The 19334-nt window shown below is 40.1% G+C and overlaps 1 protein-coding gene across 1 annotated transcript in view; it reads left to right on the forward strand.

Annotated features, from left to right (window-relative positions):
* Positions 1 to 19334, forward strand: part of PCNX2 (pecanex 2) — a 160961-nt gene that overhangs the window by 98563 nt on the left and 43064 nt on the right. The window contains exon 24 of the mRNA XM_056487140.1: positions 18652 to 18710. Coding sequence (XP_056343115.1) covers positions 18652 to 18710 — 59 coding nt within the window. The remainder of the gene's footprint in view (positions 1 to 18651; positions 18711 to 19334) is intronic.

Consider the following 19334-nt stretch of genomic DNA (forward strand, 5'->3'; position numbering starts at 1 on the left):
TGGGAATGATGAGCTTTAATATGTGTAATAGAATATTTATGTGTCCTGTTTTTCTGCAATGTTTTCATATATGATAAATATGAATATAGAATGTCATTGCTTGTTTTCTTTAAAAGTGACCCTTCCAATCTTTTAACTATGTTTTTCACATGCACCGAATCTTTGATTAAATCAAGGGGTTGCTAGAACAATTCAAAAACTCTGACCATTGCTGCCAATTTCACAATTTGTGGTGAATCTTGCACTGTTTCCACATCCAATTTCTATTTTCCTATAATTTAATTCTGATATATAATTACTGATTTGTGAGTTTTCCCTGAACCATCAGTGAACACTATGATCCCGTCCAATGGTTCCTCACTCATTTTTGATTTTTCTCTGAACTTTAATTTTGCTTTCAACAACCTGTGACTCAGATAGTGAATTGTATAAATACCTGTATAATATAACAATACAATTGCCAAATCCAGTGATTTTGGTGTGCCAAATCAAAACACTGCTTTTTCATGGGTAAATGCATTATAAAAAATCTCTGCCTGTCATTGTCATTAACCTTGTTTTTCCCTTTATTATGATCTATTATTTTTAAATCTGTAAAAATTGTCTTTGGGGATTGGTAAGATAGAAAAATCCACTCTATAATTAAAAGTTGGTCCCTTTAAGACTCATCCCATTAAAAAATTAAACCATATGACTGTGTTCCTTCTCTCAACACCACTAAACAAAAAGGCAATGAATCTAAATAACGATGTGCTTGTTTCTGCTATAAAATTCCTGCAACCTTTTCCAAAGCTCTTCGTGCTTTTGGTGTGAGAGTTTTAGAAAATTTGATATCGCTGTTCCTTTCAGAAAATTAAATAAAATGAAAGGTCTTCTCTTGTGATTTCTAAAATCGGTTTCATCCAGTTTATCTTTCCAAAAAATTGTTGTAGGTCTTGCAAATTGTTGATTTTTGAGCTGATTTCTATTTTCTGAGGTTTTACAGTCTCATTCAGCTTTCTGAGATCATGAAGCAATCTTCATGAACCAGAGGTCTTCTTCAGAGTAACAAACATGAAAAATTCCAGTGTGCAATTTCACAAATCTTGAAGTGCTAATTTCCAATCCAGCCTTTTTCACTTTTGTGATCAGACAGTCATGAGCTTTTTGCAGCTTCTGTTGCATGGATGCCACAATGAGCAAATCATCATCTTGACTAAATTCTTCAAAGCACTCAATTTCTTCTTTTTCAAGGCCCACTGACCCATCTAAAGAGGTTTATTAGTTTTTTAAGTCAGTTGTCTGGAGAGAAGTTCATCATCTTTGTTTCTGATTCAATCTGTGAGCTTGCCCCTTCATTTCCATGGCTGGCATCTGCCCGCATCTTGGCTGGACATTGCCTCACGTATCTTATTGGCATTCATCTTTGTCCTCTCTCTGTGGAGACACAAGCAGAACCCTTCCCCCAAATACTTATTTTGAAAGCTTTTCAATTTTTCTTTGTTTCTAGATTTTTGATCAAAACTGGAGAATTTTCCTTCAACTATTTTCTAACAAAAAACAAACACAAAGTTTAAATCTTCTGAAGTTAAAACACAATACAGCAATTATCAATACCTTAAACATCAAACATACATTTACAAGATTAGATAATCATCAATTTTTAAAAACTGTGTCATCACCTCTTAAAAAACTGTGTCTTCACCTCAGGGTCTGCAAACAGCTGACAAACCTTGATTCAATGAGGAATCAGATGGTCATCTCCGGAAAATGAACACCAAATTCACTTCAAGGTTAGCTTCAGCTGTCATACTGACAAGGTCATATTGCCAATCCAAACGACTGGAATATTATTTTGATGCAGAAAACTCCTGGGTTTACACATTTTTCTCTTTCAGTTAGAATCAAGGCTTGGCCAGAGCCTAAACTCTAATTGGAAGAGAACTCCCTGACATCTTCTTATTAAAGAAAAAAAAAACTCACAACTCTTAACAACAAAACTACAATACAAAATATTTCAAGGTGAAGAAGAAATCAAATTCCTTTAGCAACTCATTTTCTCTAAAATTCTTCTTTAGGGTAAAATGCTTTGAACATGGCAAGCTGCTGCAATGCTTCTGTGATAGCAACTCAGGAAAACCATAACACTAGAAATTCATTCTGAGAATGGAGCTCAAATAATTTTCTGGATTCTGCAAAATATTCAAAACTTACACAGGGCCAGGTCACAAAAGACCTGCCAAAATAAAAGAGAGAATTAATAAAAGAAAGACAAAAAAAACCATTAAGTTCACAACTTAACTAATTACACATTTGATTCAAGAATACACCTGGAGACTTTCCAAAACTTACTTAAAATGCTGAAAGAGTTCAAATTAAACAATGAAACAGAAAATAAAATCATTCTGTGATACAGAATTCATACAATCTTATTACAGTGTTTTTAAAATTAAATATAGAAATTATATTTAAATCTTAAAAATTGAACTGATAGATAAATACTGCTTTTCCAATATATGTGAAAAGAATTTTGATTTAAATTAAGTTTTACAATTCAAATGATGATCCTAGAAGTGGTCTTGATTTGTGTTCACACAACATTTCATTGATAATTTTAAAAATGTAGACTAGAAATCCATTGCAATTTGATTTGAAGGGAAAACTAAAATATTCATAAATCTGCAAAACATAAATCTGCAAGCTTCTTATAAGAATTCGAAATCTATTGATTTATATTGACAGTATTGCAAATACTTAGAAACTGGTTTCTTTGAAACAATTAATTATAGGAAAATTAAAACTCAATGTTGACATTTAAATAAACGTACACTCATATCTGAGAAATAACAAATCACTAAATATAGATGATGTGTATTCAAATAAAATATAAAATACCTTATTATACCTTCAATTATTAAAATACCTAATACTATTAAAATACCTTCATCACTTAAAATTTCAGCATCTTTTTAACAATACAAAAACAAACACCTTAGTTTAACATGCAAGAACTGAAAATAAAATTGAATCTTTTATCAATTTCCCTCGTTCTGCTTGTTCTCCACAATATAGATAAAAACAGGTCTTGGTGTCTCTCCATCCCCCATTCCTCCTCCCCTCAGCAGCACTTGACCCGTGCAGGGCAGGGGAGAGCAGCGGGGGTACTGTCGGAGCCCTTTTTTGGGAGCGGGGCAGCGGCGCTCCCCCTCCTCTCTGTGAGCCCTGGGCTGGGGACCTCACGCCGCTGTGCCTGGGTTTTCTTTGAATCAGCTCCGTTCGGGCAGCTGCCTGCAATTGCTTAAAAGTTGTTAAATTTTTCTCTTTTGACTTTACAAAGCATGAATTTTTTCCCCTTTTTGAATCTGTCCTTCCCTGAAACAGTTTTCCCTGCATCGCTGACATTTCTGGGTTTTGTGTTTCCCGCGCGCTTCCTGCCCGGGGCCGGGGCCGGGGCCGCAGCTGCTGCACCCCGTCCTCCGTCCGGCACGGGCCGGCTCTGCCCTGTGGTGACTTATTTCTGGCCCTTCCACGCTGGAATCACTGCTCTGTGAACTAAATCTTGGCCTTCGTGCCCGCATGCCGTGATGCCTATCTACATTTGAGTGTCCCTGTTCTGTTCCTCTCACTTCCGTGTTCGGGGATGTTGGCACCTCCAGGCGCTGCGCCTGCGTGTGTTCCCTACGCTTAGGTCGAACCACGCATGCGTCGCTGGCTGCTCCCGGGTCGGGCTGTCCTGCTCTCCCTCCCGGGTGTGACTCGTCCCCCCCGGACGTGGCTGGCCCCGCCGCCGCTCCTGTGCCGGCAGCCGAGACCCAGCCCGTCCCCGGCATGGGCAGCGCCACCCCCGCGAATCTCGCCGCGCCGATCCCGCCCGGAGCCACCTCCCCCCGGCCGCGAGAAATTCCCCCGCCCGCCGCGTCAGGGATCGATCCCGCCGCCCCTGGGGGTCGCTCCGCCTGGGTTCCCCATGAAGTGCCACTGACCAACGGGGTTTTTCCGCGGACAATGAATCGCGCTGCGGTTTCTATACTCATATCTCCACCCCCCGCCACTGCTGCGCGTGTTCGTGTCCCCCCCGCCCCGCTTTCCGAGATCTGTGGCGTCCCTCTCCGTGAAAGTGGTGACAAAGCCGGTAAAAGTGTCCCTGATCTGAAATCCCGATGGCGTTGCAGTTACTCTGTGTATTCCCGCAGCACCACGAATTGTCTGTTCTAGCATTGTAGAAGTATAAGGTATCGTGTGTCCCATTTCATCTCCCTCCCTTGATCCCCCCACCGCTCCCCGGGTAGAATGCAATTGCCTCCCTGCTGGTGGTGAGGTCATTTTTGAGGGACTGAAAAAACAAAAGTCTAAATCGTCAAAATTCTTTGGAAAAACCTCCATTCTGAGTTTTCCCGATTTAGGGTTAGGTTCAGGTAATTCTAGGAATTTGGGTGAATCTGAGGAATCTAGGATGTCCGAAGACGAACTGGTCTGCTGCTGGCAGACAGTTTGTGTAGACACCAGCTGCTGGCTGGATGTCCCCTTTTCAAGTCCTGAGAGACCCTCTATGGCCTTCAGAGGACTAGAAACCTTTATTTTTTCAGCAGACAATGCCTCTAACATAACTTGTGCTACCGTTAAAAAATCCTTTGCTGAACCCGCTGCTGCTGGCACGGCAGCCATAAATTTCCCTCCCCCAGCTCATAGCTAGGTGAGAATCCTTCCCCAGTCTCTGAGGGACTTTAATTGCTTTCTGCCAAGGAGAGACTGGATAAAGCTACACTTTCGGGAGTCCTTCACTCCCTTATCTTTCAGAGTTACAGACTTATATCAACCACAATTAACTTTTTGCCAGAATCCTGCTATAAATAGTACATTTGTTTCTGCCTGTGGGTAATGAAGCTTCACCCACACAAGCAAATCTCAGAATTCCTTCTCTGTGACAGAGACAGGATGAACAAAAGCTAAAACTTTCAAAGTGGATAGTAAAGTGAGCTGTTCCTGGCTGAGAGTTCTGCCTATAGTGTTCCTATGATGTATCTGAATCTGAACCGTCTTACCCAAAAGCAATTTGTCCAAAATCGATTCGGAGGTTCCTGAAACTGACCAGCAGTGCACAGGAGCGAGGCTTCCCGGGACACCTCCTCTCCGACTCGCGTCTGACCGCGGCTTTTCTTGGCAGAGGGCCAAAAATCTCCTCCGCAGTCCTTTTCAACGGCGTGCCTCTTCTGAAGCTCGGTCTTCTGGAGGTCTGTATCTGCCTTTGCAGGCTACAAGGACCAGCCAGGTGGTCAAATGTCTCTGCCTGAGGGGGTCTCCTCCAGCTGTGTGCATCTTCTCGAGCTGGGTTTTCAGGGTCCAGGGGTCCGCACCCACCTTTGTAGGCTGCAGCCCATCCAGAGGACGCCAAATGTCACATCCTGAGGTGTCTCCTTAGACCTGAGATCACCTCTGGTGGACATGCAGGTGGTTTGGAACCCAGCTCTTTCCAATGCCCGCCGATGAGAGACTGCAGGAGGCTGTTCTTAGAGGTTTTCATGGTTGTTTATTGTTGCTTATCTCAGGAATGCTTTGTCCAGCGAACAGCAGTCTGCTCGCCAGACATCCATGGCAGAATCCGCCTGGCAGAGGCAGGACTTATCTTTTATAGTCTAAACTACGTACTAGGTATTTACAAATGACCCCCAATACAATACAATCTTGTTACATGGTCCAGATCTGTTCTCATCCAATCTAAAAGTGCCAGCGTGTCACCCAGCATGGATGACACGGAGAAGAAGGAGGAAGAATATCCACACCCCCAATTCTCCATTTTGGCCACGTGTCCCTTATCACAAACATTCTAGAAATCTGCTAATTCTACATTCTAACAGTCTAATTTACACTCCATTTACTTTTGTGGCTTGCATTTCTTCTCTCAATGTCGGCAAACTGCTCCAAGGAGCCAAATCCAGCCCCTGAGACACCTGGGTCTCATTCCAGGGTCTTTGGGGACCCCGCCAGGGGGGTCTTAAACCTTCCAAGGAAGCCAGAGGAATACTCTGGACTCCCACAGTACATCACTGCCATATAGTTAGGTTAGTGTCAAGTTTTAGGTTATTGTCAAGAGAGATAGAAGGGGTCATTTATATTTCCTTTTGATTTGTCTAATCTTTTGATATAAAATGAGCAGGAGATATTCACAGGAAGTAACAAAAAATGGTTGATACTTAATAGTTTAACAAGGGTATATGTGTGACTTGTTTTCATCAGTAGTGACCACTAAGGGAAGTGAAGAACTTGATACTAATAGTTTTGCAAAGCAAGATCATTATTTTATGCATAAACTGTAAAACCTCAAGTGCAGCAAACCAAACCCTTTTAATACCTTAATCCACCACCACTTGTCCTTTCAAAGTAAGCAGCAACTACAACTTTGTCTTCAGCCAGAAGGCTTATGTTATTATTTGTAAAAAATGGTTCTTTTTTGATTGTTAGAAATTCTACTGTATCTTCTATAACCTTGCCTCTCAAAAACCTTTCAGAAGTAGAAAACAGCCTTGTAGAAGGTTCAGGTTATCATCGAAGTGAAATAAGTCTTTGCCTGAACCTGTGGCAGAATAAGTACATGGAATGATTCCTTCTAAATCTGTATTCATTTTTTCTCCAGTACTTCTGATTTTCCTTTGCTTTACTTCCATTTACATGAGGAGCTAACCTGAATGAGTGAGAGTTGGACTGCAAAACTCCTGGTTAATTAAAAGGACACTGTGAAAAGATAGAAAAAGGCAATGAAGGGGAGTAATTTTGTATTAAGCAGGATATTTTCTACAAAATATTTCAATTAATTGAATGAACTTAATGAGCCTTGTCTTACTGCTTTGGATTTTGACCTTTAAATTTGCAAAAATTCAAAGGGATAGCATAATTGTTTTGGGTTTTTTTTGAGCTGTGGAGTTGATAGGATCAAGAATTGGAGCTGGAATGGAAAGTTGTTTCTGGCTCCTGCTCATTTACCTGTCTTTGGGCTGCAGCTACTCACAACCAAATGTGCACTGAGTTTTAAGGTTATATAAGACAGAACAAACAGGGCTGTTGCTGTACAGATTTCTTTTTTGGAGTGCATTGACAGTTTTTCCAAGATCAGCTCAGGGTATTCGTGGAAATTCACAGGTTCACTGCAGTGTTGCCTGATATGAGTTCATACAAAGCAGAAGCTCTTGGAGATTTTTTTTTTTTCTGTTTCCATACTCATTGCTTGTTGACAGGAACTTTACCCAAGAGAAAGCTATCTTCAATGTACTTTACATAGCTTTTTTTTCTGCCTGCTTCATATACTCAATTTTCAAACACTTCCTTGCTGTATTGGTGACTACATTAAATTATCACATACTAGCTACAAATAATTCATTTACATTACTTACATGAAGTTAGATATTGTCAGTTCCAGGGTTATTTTTTAATATAATTTAACCTCTTAATTGGAATAACTGAAAACAACTTTGACAAACAGTCTAAGTATCAAAATCGTTTTCTCTTTCAAGTCATAAATTAGATTCCTTTCTTAGATTGTCATTTCTGTACTGATTGTAATCAGCATTTGCACACTTTTCTGTTGTCAAGCAAACTTCATTGTTGTTTCACTTAAGGAAGAATTATTTTTGCATCTTGTTTGGGCCAACAGCCTGAATTTAAATGAGGGGAAAAAAAAGTCCAGTTCATTTTTGGTAGAGTGAATCCAAAGTTGAAACTTTGAACAGGGCTACTAGACCAGTAGTCTGAGTGCTGAGTAACTGATCCCTCTGTTCCTTAAAGTGTTGGTTTGGTTGTCCCTACCTGGTGTTTTCTGAGTGCACACACATGTATCTTATGTTTCCAGGATTCTTTCAGTCCCACTTTTTGGCTGGCTAAAGAGTTTGTATCCTCTGGTTTCTCTAACTGAGCTTCTTCCATCCTAGATGATGCAAGCTGGAGCTGAAAGTCTTGGAGAATTAAAATGTTTGTTTTTTCAAGGAGCTGAAGGACTCCAGTGCGTAAAAAAAAAGAAAAAGGGATTCATTTTGATAGTAAGCAAACTGTGAAATTCCTAACAGGCTCTTCAAAATTCAGGAGTCATGCTGTGCCTGTTTGGGCTCTTGTGGTGTGTGCACAGAGCATGGGTGTTCTCCCCTGCAATCAGCAGATGCTGTTTGCTTTTAATGTGCCCTTTGTTACTCACTGCAGGCAGGGTCTACTACACCAATGCATCACTGAGGTCAGGGACCCTTCAGAGGGGAAAAGGATATCTAAAAAGAAGAAAAAATAAGGCATTAAGGAAGGTGAATGAGAATGAAAAGTTCTTGCAATCACAGTTTTGCAGCTTTTGCTGCCTTTGTTGTTGAAAAGAGAGGGGTGTAAAATGAGAAGCTGGGCTGCTGCTTGTGAGCTGGTTACCTTGTGGGAGTTGAATGATGAGAATTTTTCTTTCTCTCTCTGTTATTTTTGGGTTTGTTTTTTTGCAAAGGAAAGTTTGCTGTGACACTTTTGTCCAGCCATTGGCCTGGGTCCTGCTTCCCAGTTAGAAGACAGCTCTTTTAGTTCCTATTTTCACAGCTGTTGGAATGATTAGGCTGTGGATGTCAGAGAGACAAAAGGAAATAGCAGTAAATCGTGTTTAATGTATAGGCACTTTAAAGCATAAAGTGTTTGTCCAAACACTATTGTTCAATTCCTCTTCTTTTGCTCTTTTTTTCAAATATTTTGTCATGCTGCAGCCTGACTCTGTTCTTCTCCTCCCTTCCTCTTATCTTTCTTTGTATCTTGGATATGACAATGACAGAACAGAGTAGAAAGTTTACTTTTATTCCTCAGTGGGTCTAACAGCTGGATCACATGAACAGCCTGTTTGTTCTCTGCTGCAACTGTGACTTGTCCCCACAAACAAACTGCCATCAGGAATCTGGAGATTTCACTGTTTACAAGCTGCTTGTCTCTCCTGCACCTTCCTGTTTCTATTATTCTGATTCAGTGCCTATTTTTGGGTAAGGCACAGCTTGCATTAGCTTTGAAGCACCTTGAATGAATTACAGAGTGGTGTAACTGAATTAATTAAGTGTCTCTAAAGAGGCTGTGATTAAATTGCCAGTTATCTCAGACTGGCATTACAGGATGCCTCTCTGTGTTTGGGACTATGTGAGCAAGCCTTTCTTTTCTCCATCTTTTATTAAAGTGTATCACTGTGTTATTGTTCCAGTCATTGTGGTCTGGAAAATAACCACCTGTAGGGTTAATACAGCTGGGAATGGAGGGCAAGGAAAACCTACCCTGCTTCAGATGTAGTGCAGATGGCTTTTTCTTCTCTTTTTCTGCCTGCTCACTTGACCTGCCCATTGCAGACAGCCTGCAGGTGGAATGGGAAGAGTTTTCCCAATGTACACGTAATTCTGCTTCACCCCACATTATGCACATGTGTGGGAAAAGGAGTTGTGAAAAGTACCTGGCTGTTCCCTCCATTTTTCCCCATAAAATAATAGGCCTTCCACTTCCAAATGCTTATTTTTAACACACGCTGGTACGTCTGGTTTCCCTGTGAGCCTGCTCATCTGTTACAGCTGTTAAAACCCCTGCTCCAAACATAAAATGTCATTCACCCATAACTGTCCATGTGCTTCATTTGGGATCTGCACACTCAGACCTTTTAAGTTGTTCTCTTTAAGACAGGATTTTTTTTTTCTTAGTCTTTTTCTTGCTGTGTTGTTTGATTTTTCACATGTTCTTAGACCTCCATAGTAGTGGTATTTACAGAGGAACAACTGCAGCAGATGTTTATAGTTCAGTAATGGCTCAGACTTTGATTTTGAATGAATATATAACTTCAGCATTTTTTCCCCTTTTCTTCCACTAATTGACAGGAGATAGTGTTTGCCTTATTTCATCAAATATCATATGTTATGAGACGTAGTAGTTCTAACTACTGTCACTGCCCTACTTAGGGTTCAAACTTGCTTGAATATTTCTAGCTACCTCGTCTGAAAGCCACATTGTAGCCTTGAGTTTTACTGTTCATTGCAATTATTTTAGTTTCTTCCAAACTGATTTCTCTGCAAATTTTTGTGTTTCCCTCTGGCTGCCTCTATTTCTATCCTGTTTTTATGAACTGACCAGAAAGAAGTACTGTATTTCTGTTTGCTCTGAAATGAACTGAGGTTCTAGTGCCTTTGTTCACAGCTATTACTCATTGATGAATGCTGGTCCCTTTGGTGACTGTAGTTCTTCTAAGAGAGGTCTTCACTGAGTTGGCCTCAGGGCTCCTCCAGGCTTTTATTGAGAGTTGAGTTAATTTAGAACTCTTCAAAATAGTATAAATAGTATAAATAAGTATCAGCGTGCAGATAAACCTGAAATGGGTGCTTATTAGTACATGGGATTGGTAAATCAAAACAAATAGGACCAATGAATGAACCCAAATTGAAAGGGCTTACCAATCCTATTTACTAAGCATGTAAAATTTGGTGAGAACCTTTCTGGAAATTTCAAAGGTGCTTACATCTGTGAGGATCCAGCCTGTACTGATAAACCACAGTCTATACTGAGGCATGCTTAGGCCTGACTTGGTGTCCTTGAGTATACCATTGATGCAGTTGTAAGTGGCAGTCTCTGGCTCACAGCAGTGCAAAAGCTGAAATATTAGCAAGTTGGTACCATTTTTCCTTAGTTTCTCTTCTCTTAAGGCTGGCAGATTTCACAATAGAGGTGATTTAAAAAATAAACAAAAAACCCATCATTCTCCTCTCTTTCAATAATGATTATAAACTGGTCTTTGGGAAGTCTATTCCCTGCTCTTCAGGGCCATTTGTGGCCATGGTTCTGGCACTGGGGGAGAGAATAGAGAAAACCAAGACGTTTGAAGAACAAAGAACAACTTTGTGTGTACTTCAGCCTCAGTTCTTCATGAGCTCTCTGAAATTGCATGGTATTCATTAGACTTATTCATCTGACTCTCTTCTCAAGACCCTTCCCTGTCTGCTCCCTTCTGTAGTGTGTAACCACTCTCTGTTTTGCACACCACCAGTACTGCCCATGGACTTGTACCTGCAGCACTTGCCTGGTTTGGGAGTTTTTAATTCCATTCAGTGTAGAGCTTTGCAGCATGAAAAAGCCACAGCATTCAGGTGTGGGGAGTGTTGCTTCTGGTACAGCCCCAGATTAAGATAAACCCTTCTAGAAACTACCTTCTCTTTAGTGTCTTGAGCTGTGATCTCCCCTAGAGCAAGTGACCACATGTGCCCCTTTGGCTACCTGCTGTAGCATGGAGCTGTGCACACCTCTCCAACCCGCTCTTCACTTCATCGCTTGACTCCACATGAGGAGTCATACTGAGCTGGGAAAACATGAGAAAGGATGGGCAGGGAAAACTAGGCACCTTTAATCAAGTAGGTTTGGTATTAAAATAAGTGTTTCATGAGTTGCCTGGAGTTTCACACTAAAGGGAGGCTATACAAAATTCAAAGATGTAGTTTAACTGTTTGGCAGTATCTCTTTAACTGGTAACATCTCTTCTTCTCAAATTTTTGCCCCTGGCAGTCTATAAAACAAATTGAGGCTAATTGAATAGGAGCCATATGTGTGATAATTAATTGGGAATGTATTCTGATTCAGTGCTCTGTAGTTCCCTGCCGAGTTAAAGATGCATTCACTACTCCAATTCACTGAATCATTCTAAGAGGACAGACTAAAAACAGAAGGGAGACATCAGAAAGGGAATGCATGCTGAGATCAGGAGGAACACAAGTAGAGATCAAAACTGTAAGTGGCATAAATGGAAAGGGAAAGAGAAAGGAGTGGGTGGGCAGAAAGGAAAAGGCATGCAATGCAGTATCTGAGGGGGTAACCCAATAGGCATGGGTAAGCAGGAACTCAGACCTACAAAGGAGAAGAAATGAGCATGGTAGAGGAGGAGGGCTTTTAAATATGTATTTGGAAAGGAAGGCAGCAACCGGACGTGATAGAGAATAATACACTTCCATCAGAAATAGGGCACATGTAGTGCTGTAGGGGTGTGTGTGGATATACAGTGGCACTAAAGATTTATAATGCTGTTCATCTAGTTATTAGCTTCCAAATTATGTAAATCTAATGAGATCAAGTTAACTCATAAAATTTCTGTCATGTTGAATATTGGAAACCCCTTGAAATGGGTCTTCATAAGAATAAGTGTTCTCAGCAAGTGTTCAGCCACTCACCTGGATATTGTAGATCACGTTCTGTGTTGATTTAACTGAATCAAACATTTAGGGGCAAAGTGAAGTTTGGAGTACTAAACCTAAACTTTACATTCAAGGAAATGCTTATTCAAGCCACTTTTGCCAAAATGTGAAAACTGGTATTCACCAAGTGTAACCATTCCAACCGAGGTGATAAGACATGTTGTGCACAGTTAGCAGTTCATGCTACACCATGCATGGGTCTTGGTTGTCTCCTGATCTACAAAGGTATGCAGTGGACCCAGGTTGCCTTGGGGCTTGTAAGAGCAAAATGTGAACCATCTCATTCTGAGATAGTGCAAAATGCAGAATTGTGTCACCATTGCCACTGAGAATTGCCTCTGAAACTTTGTGCTAGTTGGGACTAGGTAAATACTGGATGAAAGCTAGTGGGATTTTTTTTTTCTTTTGAAGTCCTTTGACTAGCAGTGTTTGCTCTCAAAATATCAGAGATGTTTTCAGTCTGAAGAGTACTGTAGAGGATACAAAGACGAATGCTGTAAATTATTAACATTCTCAACAGTCCTTGCAGTTAAAAAGAACCCAGAGGTATTGAAAGTTATCCCTCTTTTAGATTGGATTTTGTACACTGCACAGTAGCTGTAAGATTTTTGTTGTTCCTCAGTGTAGGGTCACTGATGCTGCATTTGCACTGGAATGGCTTGGTTAGCTTCTGTTTTGTCTCCTTCCATCTTTTGGTGAGAAATATGGATATGGAAAACTTGCAGCTAGTATTTCTGACACAGGCTTTCTTTGGGAGACCAGTTTTTTGTCGTGGTCTTGTATTTCCTCATACTTTCTTGCCATCTCTATGTTATAATTTTATTATTAAGCAGTCACATTAAGTCTGAAAGTGAGAATTAAAATATCTCAAATATATGCTATTTTAATATTGCATACTGAAAAAGCATGAAAACACTTTGTTATCAGCAGTAAAGAATATCAAGAGTGAATTCTGAAATGCCTTTTTATCCTTTCCTCCTTTTATGATGTTTAAACAATGTTTCTTTCTTTGTCTGGAGTAAAGGAGAAAAACATCTTGGCCTCATTTGCTGAAGCGGCTCCCAACATTTGTTTTGTTTGGTTTTTTTTCCTCCCCCCGCCCCCCCCCCCCACCCCCCATCTGTTCTCACTCTCTCTGGTGAAAACTTCAGCAGGACATTTCTCATCACCTCCTTTCTACTTACTCTCCAGCTCCTTGCAGTTTCTCAGGCTTTTGTTGCTTCACTCACAGGCCCATCAGTTCAGAGCCCAGGTGAATCAGTCTTGTGGAGCTCTTTGCCCAGGGCTGGCCACAGTGTTTTACCTTTCCTATAATGTTTATGTTGGCTCATAGTGGGAACAACAGAAGAATAACACTCATATGTACTATTTCTGATACCTGTATTTGTGTAATGTCATTAACACATTTGCTTTTAAATTAAAAGCATTTGTTTCAACTACAGACAGCGAGGTCCAGCTGTGAAGCAGAGTCCTGTGCTAAGCCCCATCATTAGAGGAACCTGGACCAGGATCTTGACCTTTTTTGCATCCTCAAGAGTGCACACAAAAAACCTCTGTGCAGTTGCATAATCTTTCCACTTATAAAACTTCTTCTATTGTGTAGTAAAAAATAATCTGAAAACAGTAATTAAATACCTTTTAAAAGGAAAGGCATACTTAGACAAGGAGAAAGAAATTAAATAAGACAAAAGCAAGTAATATTTATGACATTTTAGTAAAGCATTAGTGAGTATTTTAAAGTATGCAGGTGCTTAAATCACCTGGGTTACAAATAAGAGATGAATTCCCCAGCTAAACCTTTGAATGTCAGAGCACTAAGGTAGGCTGTTTAATCTATGTTTGGGCACTCAGCTTTTGATCTCAAGTTCACACCTCGCATTTTCATCTCCCTTGCTGCAGAAGTGCAGAAGCTTCCAGACAGGTGTTGGAATATGCCAAATAAACATGCTGAGTCATCTCAGCAGATGACTCTGGTTTTATCACCCACTTAAACAAACCACAGCAACAAAAAAACCAACCAAAACCTCCAAAATATTAGAAAAACAGAAAAACCGCAAAAAACCCAAACCCAAAAAGCCTCAAAATCAGTTGCAAAAACCTTTTTAAGAAAGCGAAGAAGCTCTAAGAACAGGAAGCTTTATTGATAAGAAGACCTTTCTATGTTTTAAGAGGATGATTCAACAGTACTGTCTTTAACAACTGGGACTTTTTATACCTTGGTCCTCCCCTGGTTTCCTAGTGTGAAATCAAAGCCACTTTTTATTGTTGTTAGATGAAGCAAAGGACCAGTCAGGGACGGAGAGGAGGAAGAAAGCATAAAAAATAAAAATTGGATTGAGTGATCAGGAAGGAAGAATTGCTTTCACTTTTAAGAGATCCCTCTTTTTAAACGTGAGCTAAAACCAAGTTGGATCTTCCATGCAGCTGCCCAGAAAACCTGAGCAGGGTCGTGCATGAGGAGGCTGTCAGCCCTTGCTGTTAAAATCACACTGAAATCATTCTGTCTTTCAGATGAAATTGATTTAAAACTACTTCAGTGTCCTTCCCCTTCCAATTAATATAATTGTTTTTACCTCTGGTGTCCTTCAAATACTGATGGATGCCTGCTTATTCTGCCATGTCATTCTCCTCCTGCCTCACATTGTAGACAACTGCTACTGTGTTTTTAATGCTGAGCCTTTGTTTATAGAGCCAGCAGCATTAGGCATTCACAGGAAAATACTGAAGATTTTTTTTCCAGTTTCCCATGAATAATCATAGGGCTGCAGCACAGTAAAGTTTCTCTCTTTTAAATTTGCCTGTTAGATGTCATCGAAGAGTGGATTAAAATTCATTGGATACAGACAAAGAAAAACTTTGGATCAACCCTAGGAAGGCATCTCTGCATCTCCCAGAGGGAAACTGCTTTTCTTTGTTTTGTTCTCTTTCAAAGTAGAGATCCTCTTCTACACAGCAGGAATCCTGAAAATTTTGAATTTGTGTTTTGGAGGAAAACTCAGCATCAGCAGGGCAGATAGAACAGCTGGAATTTCATTTTGATCTTCTGGAAATAATGATTTATTTAGCATTATTAAATCAGCAATGATTTATTTATTTTCCTCAATTTACCTGATTATCAATATACTTTCTATATTCCCCAGACTGCCTTAATCTGCCTCAGCCTTTTTTCTATCTTTCTAAGGAAATTGGGAAACTGAGGTGGGAGGAGAAAATCTTTCCAGGCAGTATGTTTGGGAAAGAGAGTATAGAAAGTGACTTAATTTTTTTGCAAAAGGAAGCAATATTTTTAATGTCACAAGCAGTGCTACACAAACCAGTGGGTTATCCCAGTGTCCATGTAAATGGGAGATTAAAAGAGCATGAAATAGATATTTCAGGAACTAAGCAGGATATCAGCTTTAAAATTGCTAAAGACTTAGCTGAAGACAGTCCAACACAATTACTTTTTCTCTAGGGAAATTGCTGGAGGAGATATACTTGGTTTGCATAAAATAATGCAATTCAGGAAGAAATTCAATTACTGAGCTAATTATCACATTGGATGAGCGGTAACAACCAAATATAAAGTAAGAGGCCACTGGAGGAAAGCCCAAATCACCTACTAATCCCAAAAGTTCACAGTGAGAGGTCCTGGTTGAGAAGTAAAGGTGTTGCTGGTTTGATTGTTTGGTGTAGTGGATTATAGTTTAATCCCATGCAAATTCCCATTGCCTTCAAGAAGATACAAACACAGCTTTGGTTACTAATAATTGTAGAAGACTTTTAAAATCCAGAATTGATTACCTGACAACATTTATTCAACTAAGCTGAATTTCAGCACAGAAATTTGCTTTATGAACTGTATATATTACCCCTGGTCTTAAAATGGAAATAAAATTATACCCCATAATAGCTGTATAAATATTTGAGTTTTTCTAGTAGTGTCTGAAAAGTTAAATTCTTATCTCATGTCCCAAAGCAAATGTTTTAGCTGCCAAACAAAGCCTTAATGGAGACTGGTTTTGCTTTGTTGGGGTTTTTTTGTTTGTGAGAGCTGTTCTATTTTCTTCCCTTTTTACCAGTCAGGCTGCATCATCTGTCTTGGAGTGTCCCAAAGCACTTGTGATTTTCCCTGATTGTTTAATGCATCTTTCTGTCAAATGGAAAAATAAGGGAGGGAGGGTAAAAATAGACCCAGAGCTGTGTGCGGGACAAAAGGATTCCTGTTTATTATAGATTGGAATTTTCTGAAGTATTGGTTGATTTTATGGGTCTCAATATGCCTCCAGAATAGAAATGCTAAGAAATTGGGGTAAAGAATAGTATTAACTTTTACCTTACACTACCACACTGACTTCAGAGGGACTGAAAATTAATAAAGCGTCTCATAATCCTAAAACGTGCATTTGGAAGTCAGCTTCTCTGCTGAGAATATAAAATTGATTGAATTCCACAACCTAATGTTTGTGCTTACTTTTGCATATGCAGGTGGATGGGTATATATCAGGGTGGAAGAATTCTGACAACCTTTTTAAAGTAAAATGATTCTTTATATTCTGAACTGCTTAATAGGCCCTTCCCCCATTGCCATTTTCTGTGAATAGGAAATTATAATTGCACTTACAATGAGCTGAGCCAAACAGAAGCAGGAAGATAAATAAATTGCCTCAAATAAAATGCTAATCTATGTAGATAATATACTAATATTAATTACAAATCATTTTAATTGACTCTTATTTTCTCACTCTTACTTTTTGCAAAGTAGAGAACGTGCCTTTTTAAGGAAAAAAAAAAATCCTTTTTAAAGAAAAAAATTTGTTTTGGTAGGAAGTAGAACTAAAGCAAATCTGTTCCTCTTCTGTCTACTACATGGAAACCTGTGTGCAATTTTTCTGTTGGTCAGTTTTCCACAACTTTTTTGGAGAGGCTGCAGGGAGTGGATGAAAAGACTTTGTAACTCATCAGTGGCATCCTTCTGCCAGCTGGATTCAGCATGAAGTAACTCTCAAAATCCTGGAAACCTGAGTCTCTGCTGTATTTCAAAGATAGAATTATCTTTACATCATCCTTTTTCAGGGTTACTTAAGCTGTTTGAAAACTTCCCTTAGAAGTGATCTCTCTTTGCTGCTGTCTTCCTTGGGGCATGTCTGCAGTTTCACAGTGAATAGTTAAATTCAGGCTGTGGAAGTTGACTGGCCAATCCCCAGCCTGTTCAAAATCTCCTCTGGCCCCTCTGCTCCCTGCCATCAGTCAGACCCCAGCCTGTCCCACCCAGCCATGCCAGTCTCACTGCAGTTCCACCAGGGACACAATGAGAGCCACACCTGGCTGTCTCCCTTGGATCCCATGCCAGGGAAAGTGGTGGTGTGGCTCTTCTCCCCTGTGCTTGCAGGCCTTCCTACAGGTGAAACCCTTGCCACTGTCACATGTAACCTTATTCTGACTCGCTTGGGCCTTTTCCTGGTTTTGCTTTAATCTCATTTTCCAAGGAATGAGAGATCATATTTACATACTTGATAGATAGGTCTTCTGTTAAGGCTAGTGATTGAGGGAAAAACTTTTGAGGCAATATTCTTAATGAAGTCCTGAAATCCTTATATACCCATGCCAGAGCAGTATTTCAGGGAAATTGATGTTAACTATAGCATTTTTCATTAGCCAGGGTTCCACTTTTACCCCAACTACCCCTGGGTGCCTGGGAGATGCTTTGGACTTGGTGCTGAATATCCCTACTCACCACAGCAATCATTCTCTTCTGTTTAGCACATGCTGGCCCACACTGATTTACTCATTCCTTATTTTCTGACTTCAGGAGTGTCTTTTGTTACAGGTAGTAATAAAAGCTCAATCCAATCTACCTTTTTAGTTGCCTTCTCTTTTGTAATAATTTTTCCTGTGTTGTTTATATTCCACTGCTACGGTGAAAATACTGACTAGGGAATATGCTATTCATAAGGGTGACATGGTTAGTGCCTGTATGATCTAAGGCCCTCTAATTTACTCTTTTTCAAGCAATAAGAATGACCAGGGACTCTCCTGTTGCTGCCTAGCTAAATATGAAACTAAGTAAAGTATTCCACAGCCATGCAAATCTTTTCAGTGAAAGAAAACTCCTTGAGTCCAGCTGTTTCCCTTAAGGCTTAGGAGGAAAGAAAGACTGATTAAATATTCTTTCTATTCACTGTTTTGGTGGCACCTGGCGGATCTCTTTCTGGAGCCAGGTCAATTATTTAAGTACATAGTGTTGTTTCAGGTGTCAAATTCTGAATGTGCCCCACAAGAAGGAAAATGCGCAGAAAGAATGTGCTGATAAGCTACAGTATCAATAGCAATACTGACCTGAAATAATTATATATGCCTGACAAATGGACTAGTGTGAGCTGCCTAGTTATGTAAACATAAAATGAAGAAGTGTTAAACAGTGTTTATTGTGAGAATTGTTTATTTTATATAAAAGAATTGGCTGTAAACATGTCTTTATTTCCAGCACCAAAAGATCGGACCATTCCAACACCAGACTGGCAATTCAGATTGAAAAGGATGCAGGTATGGCCTGGAACTTTGGGTGTCTTGCTTGATTTGCATAATATGATGTCTTACACTGGTGAGGCTTTGCTGGAAAAGCTAAGAGATGCAAAGGGTATAAATATTGTGTGTACAAACCAGCGCATTTTAAATGTAGCAGAGCACCAGTTGAAGTCATGTGACCCGATGAGTAAATTTATTCCTTGGTTATGTGTAGCTTATCAGACATATCAGCAGCTTATCAGCTGCTGGACTGCCAATTGTTTGATTAATCATAGCACTGGTGTTTGTGTGGAATATGCAGCAGCCACCCTAGCTAGACTCAGAGGTCAGCTGTGGGCAGGGAAAGCTTTGGAAAAAAGCAGCAAGTTAGAGGTGCCCCTACCACTGCGCAGTTTGGGCTGACAGCTATCTGCTCTTCCATGGAGAGAAGCCGTTTTGAGAGGGGGCAGAAGGGAAGTTGGAAAACTTGCAACAGGAAGAAGTAGGAAAGATGGTGGGCTCCTCTGCTGGGTATCAGTGCATTAAATGAGCACCAATCTGTGCCATGCAAAGCAGCTTCCCAGGCCACACTGAGTGGATCCTGTGAGATGAAATGAGGGCAGTTTTTGGCACATCAGTGGACACAGAGAACATGTGGTACAT

Source organism: Oenanthe melanoleuca, chromosome 3 (assembly GCF_029582105.1).
Source record: "Oenanthe melanoleuca isolate GR-GAL-2019-014 chromosome 3, OMel1.0, whole genome shotgun sequence".
In the NCBI taxonomy this organism is placed as follows: domain Eukaryota; kingdom Metazoa; phylum Chordata; class Aves; order Passeriformes; family Muscicapidae; genus Oenanthe; species Oenanthe melanoleuca.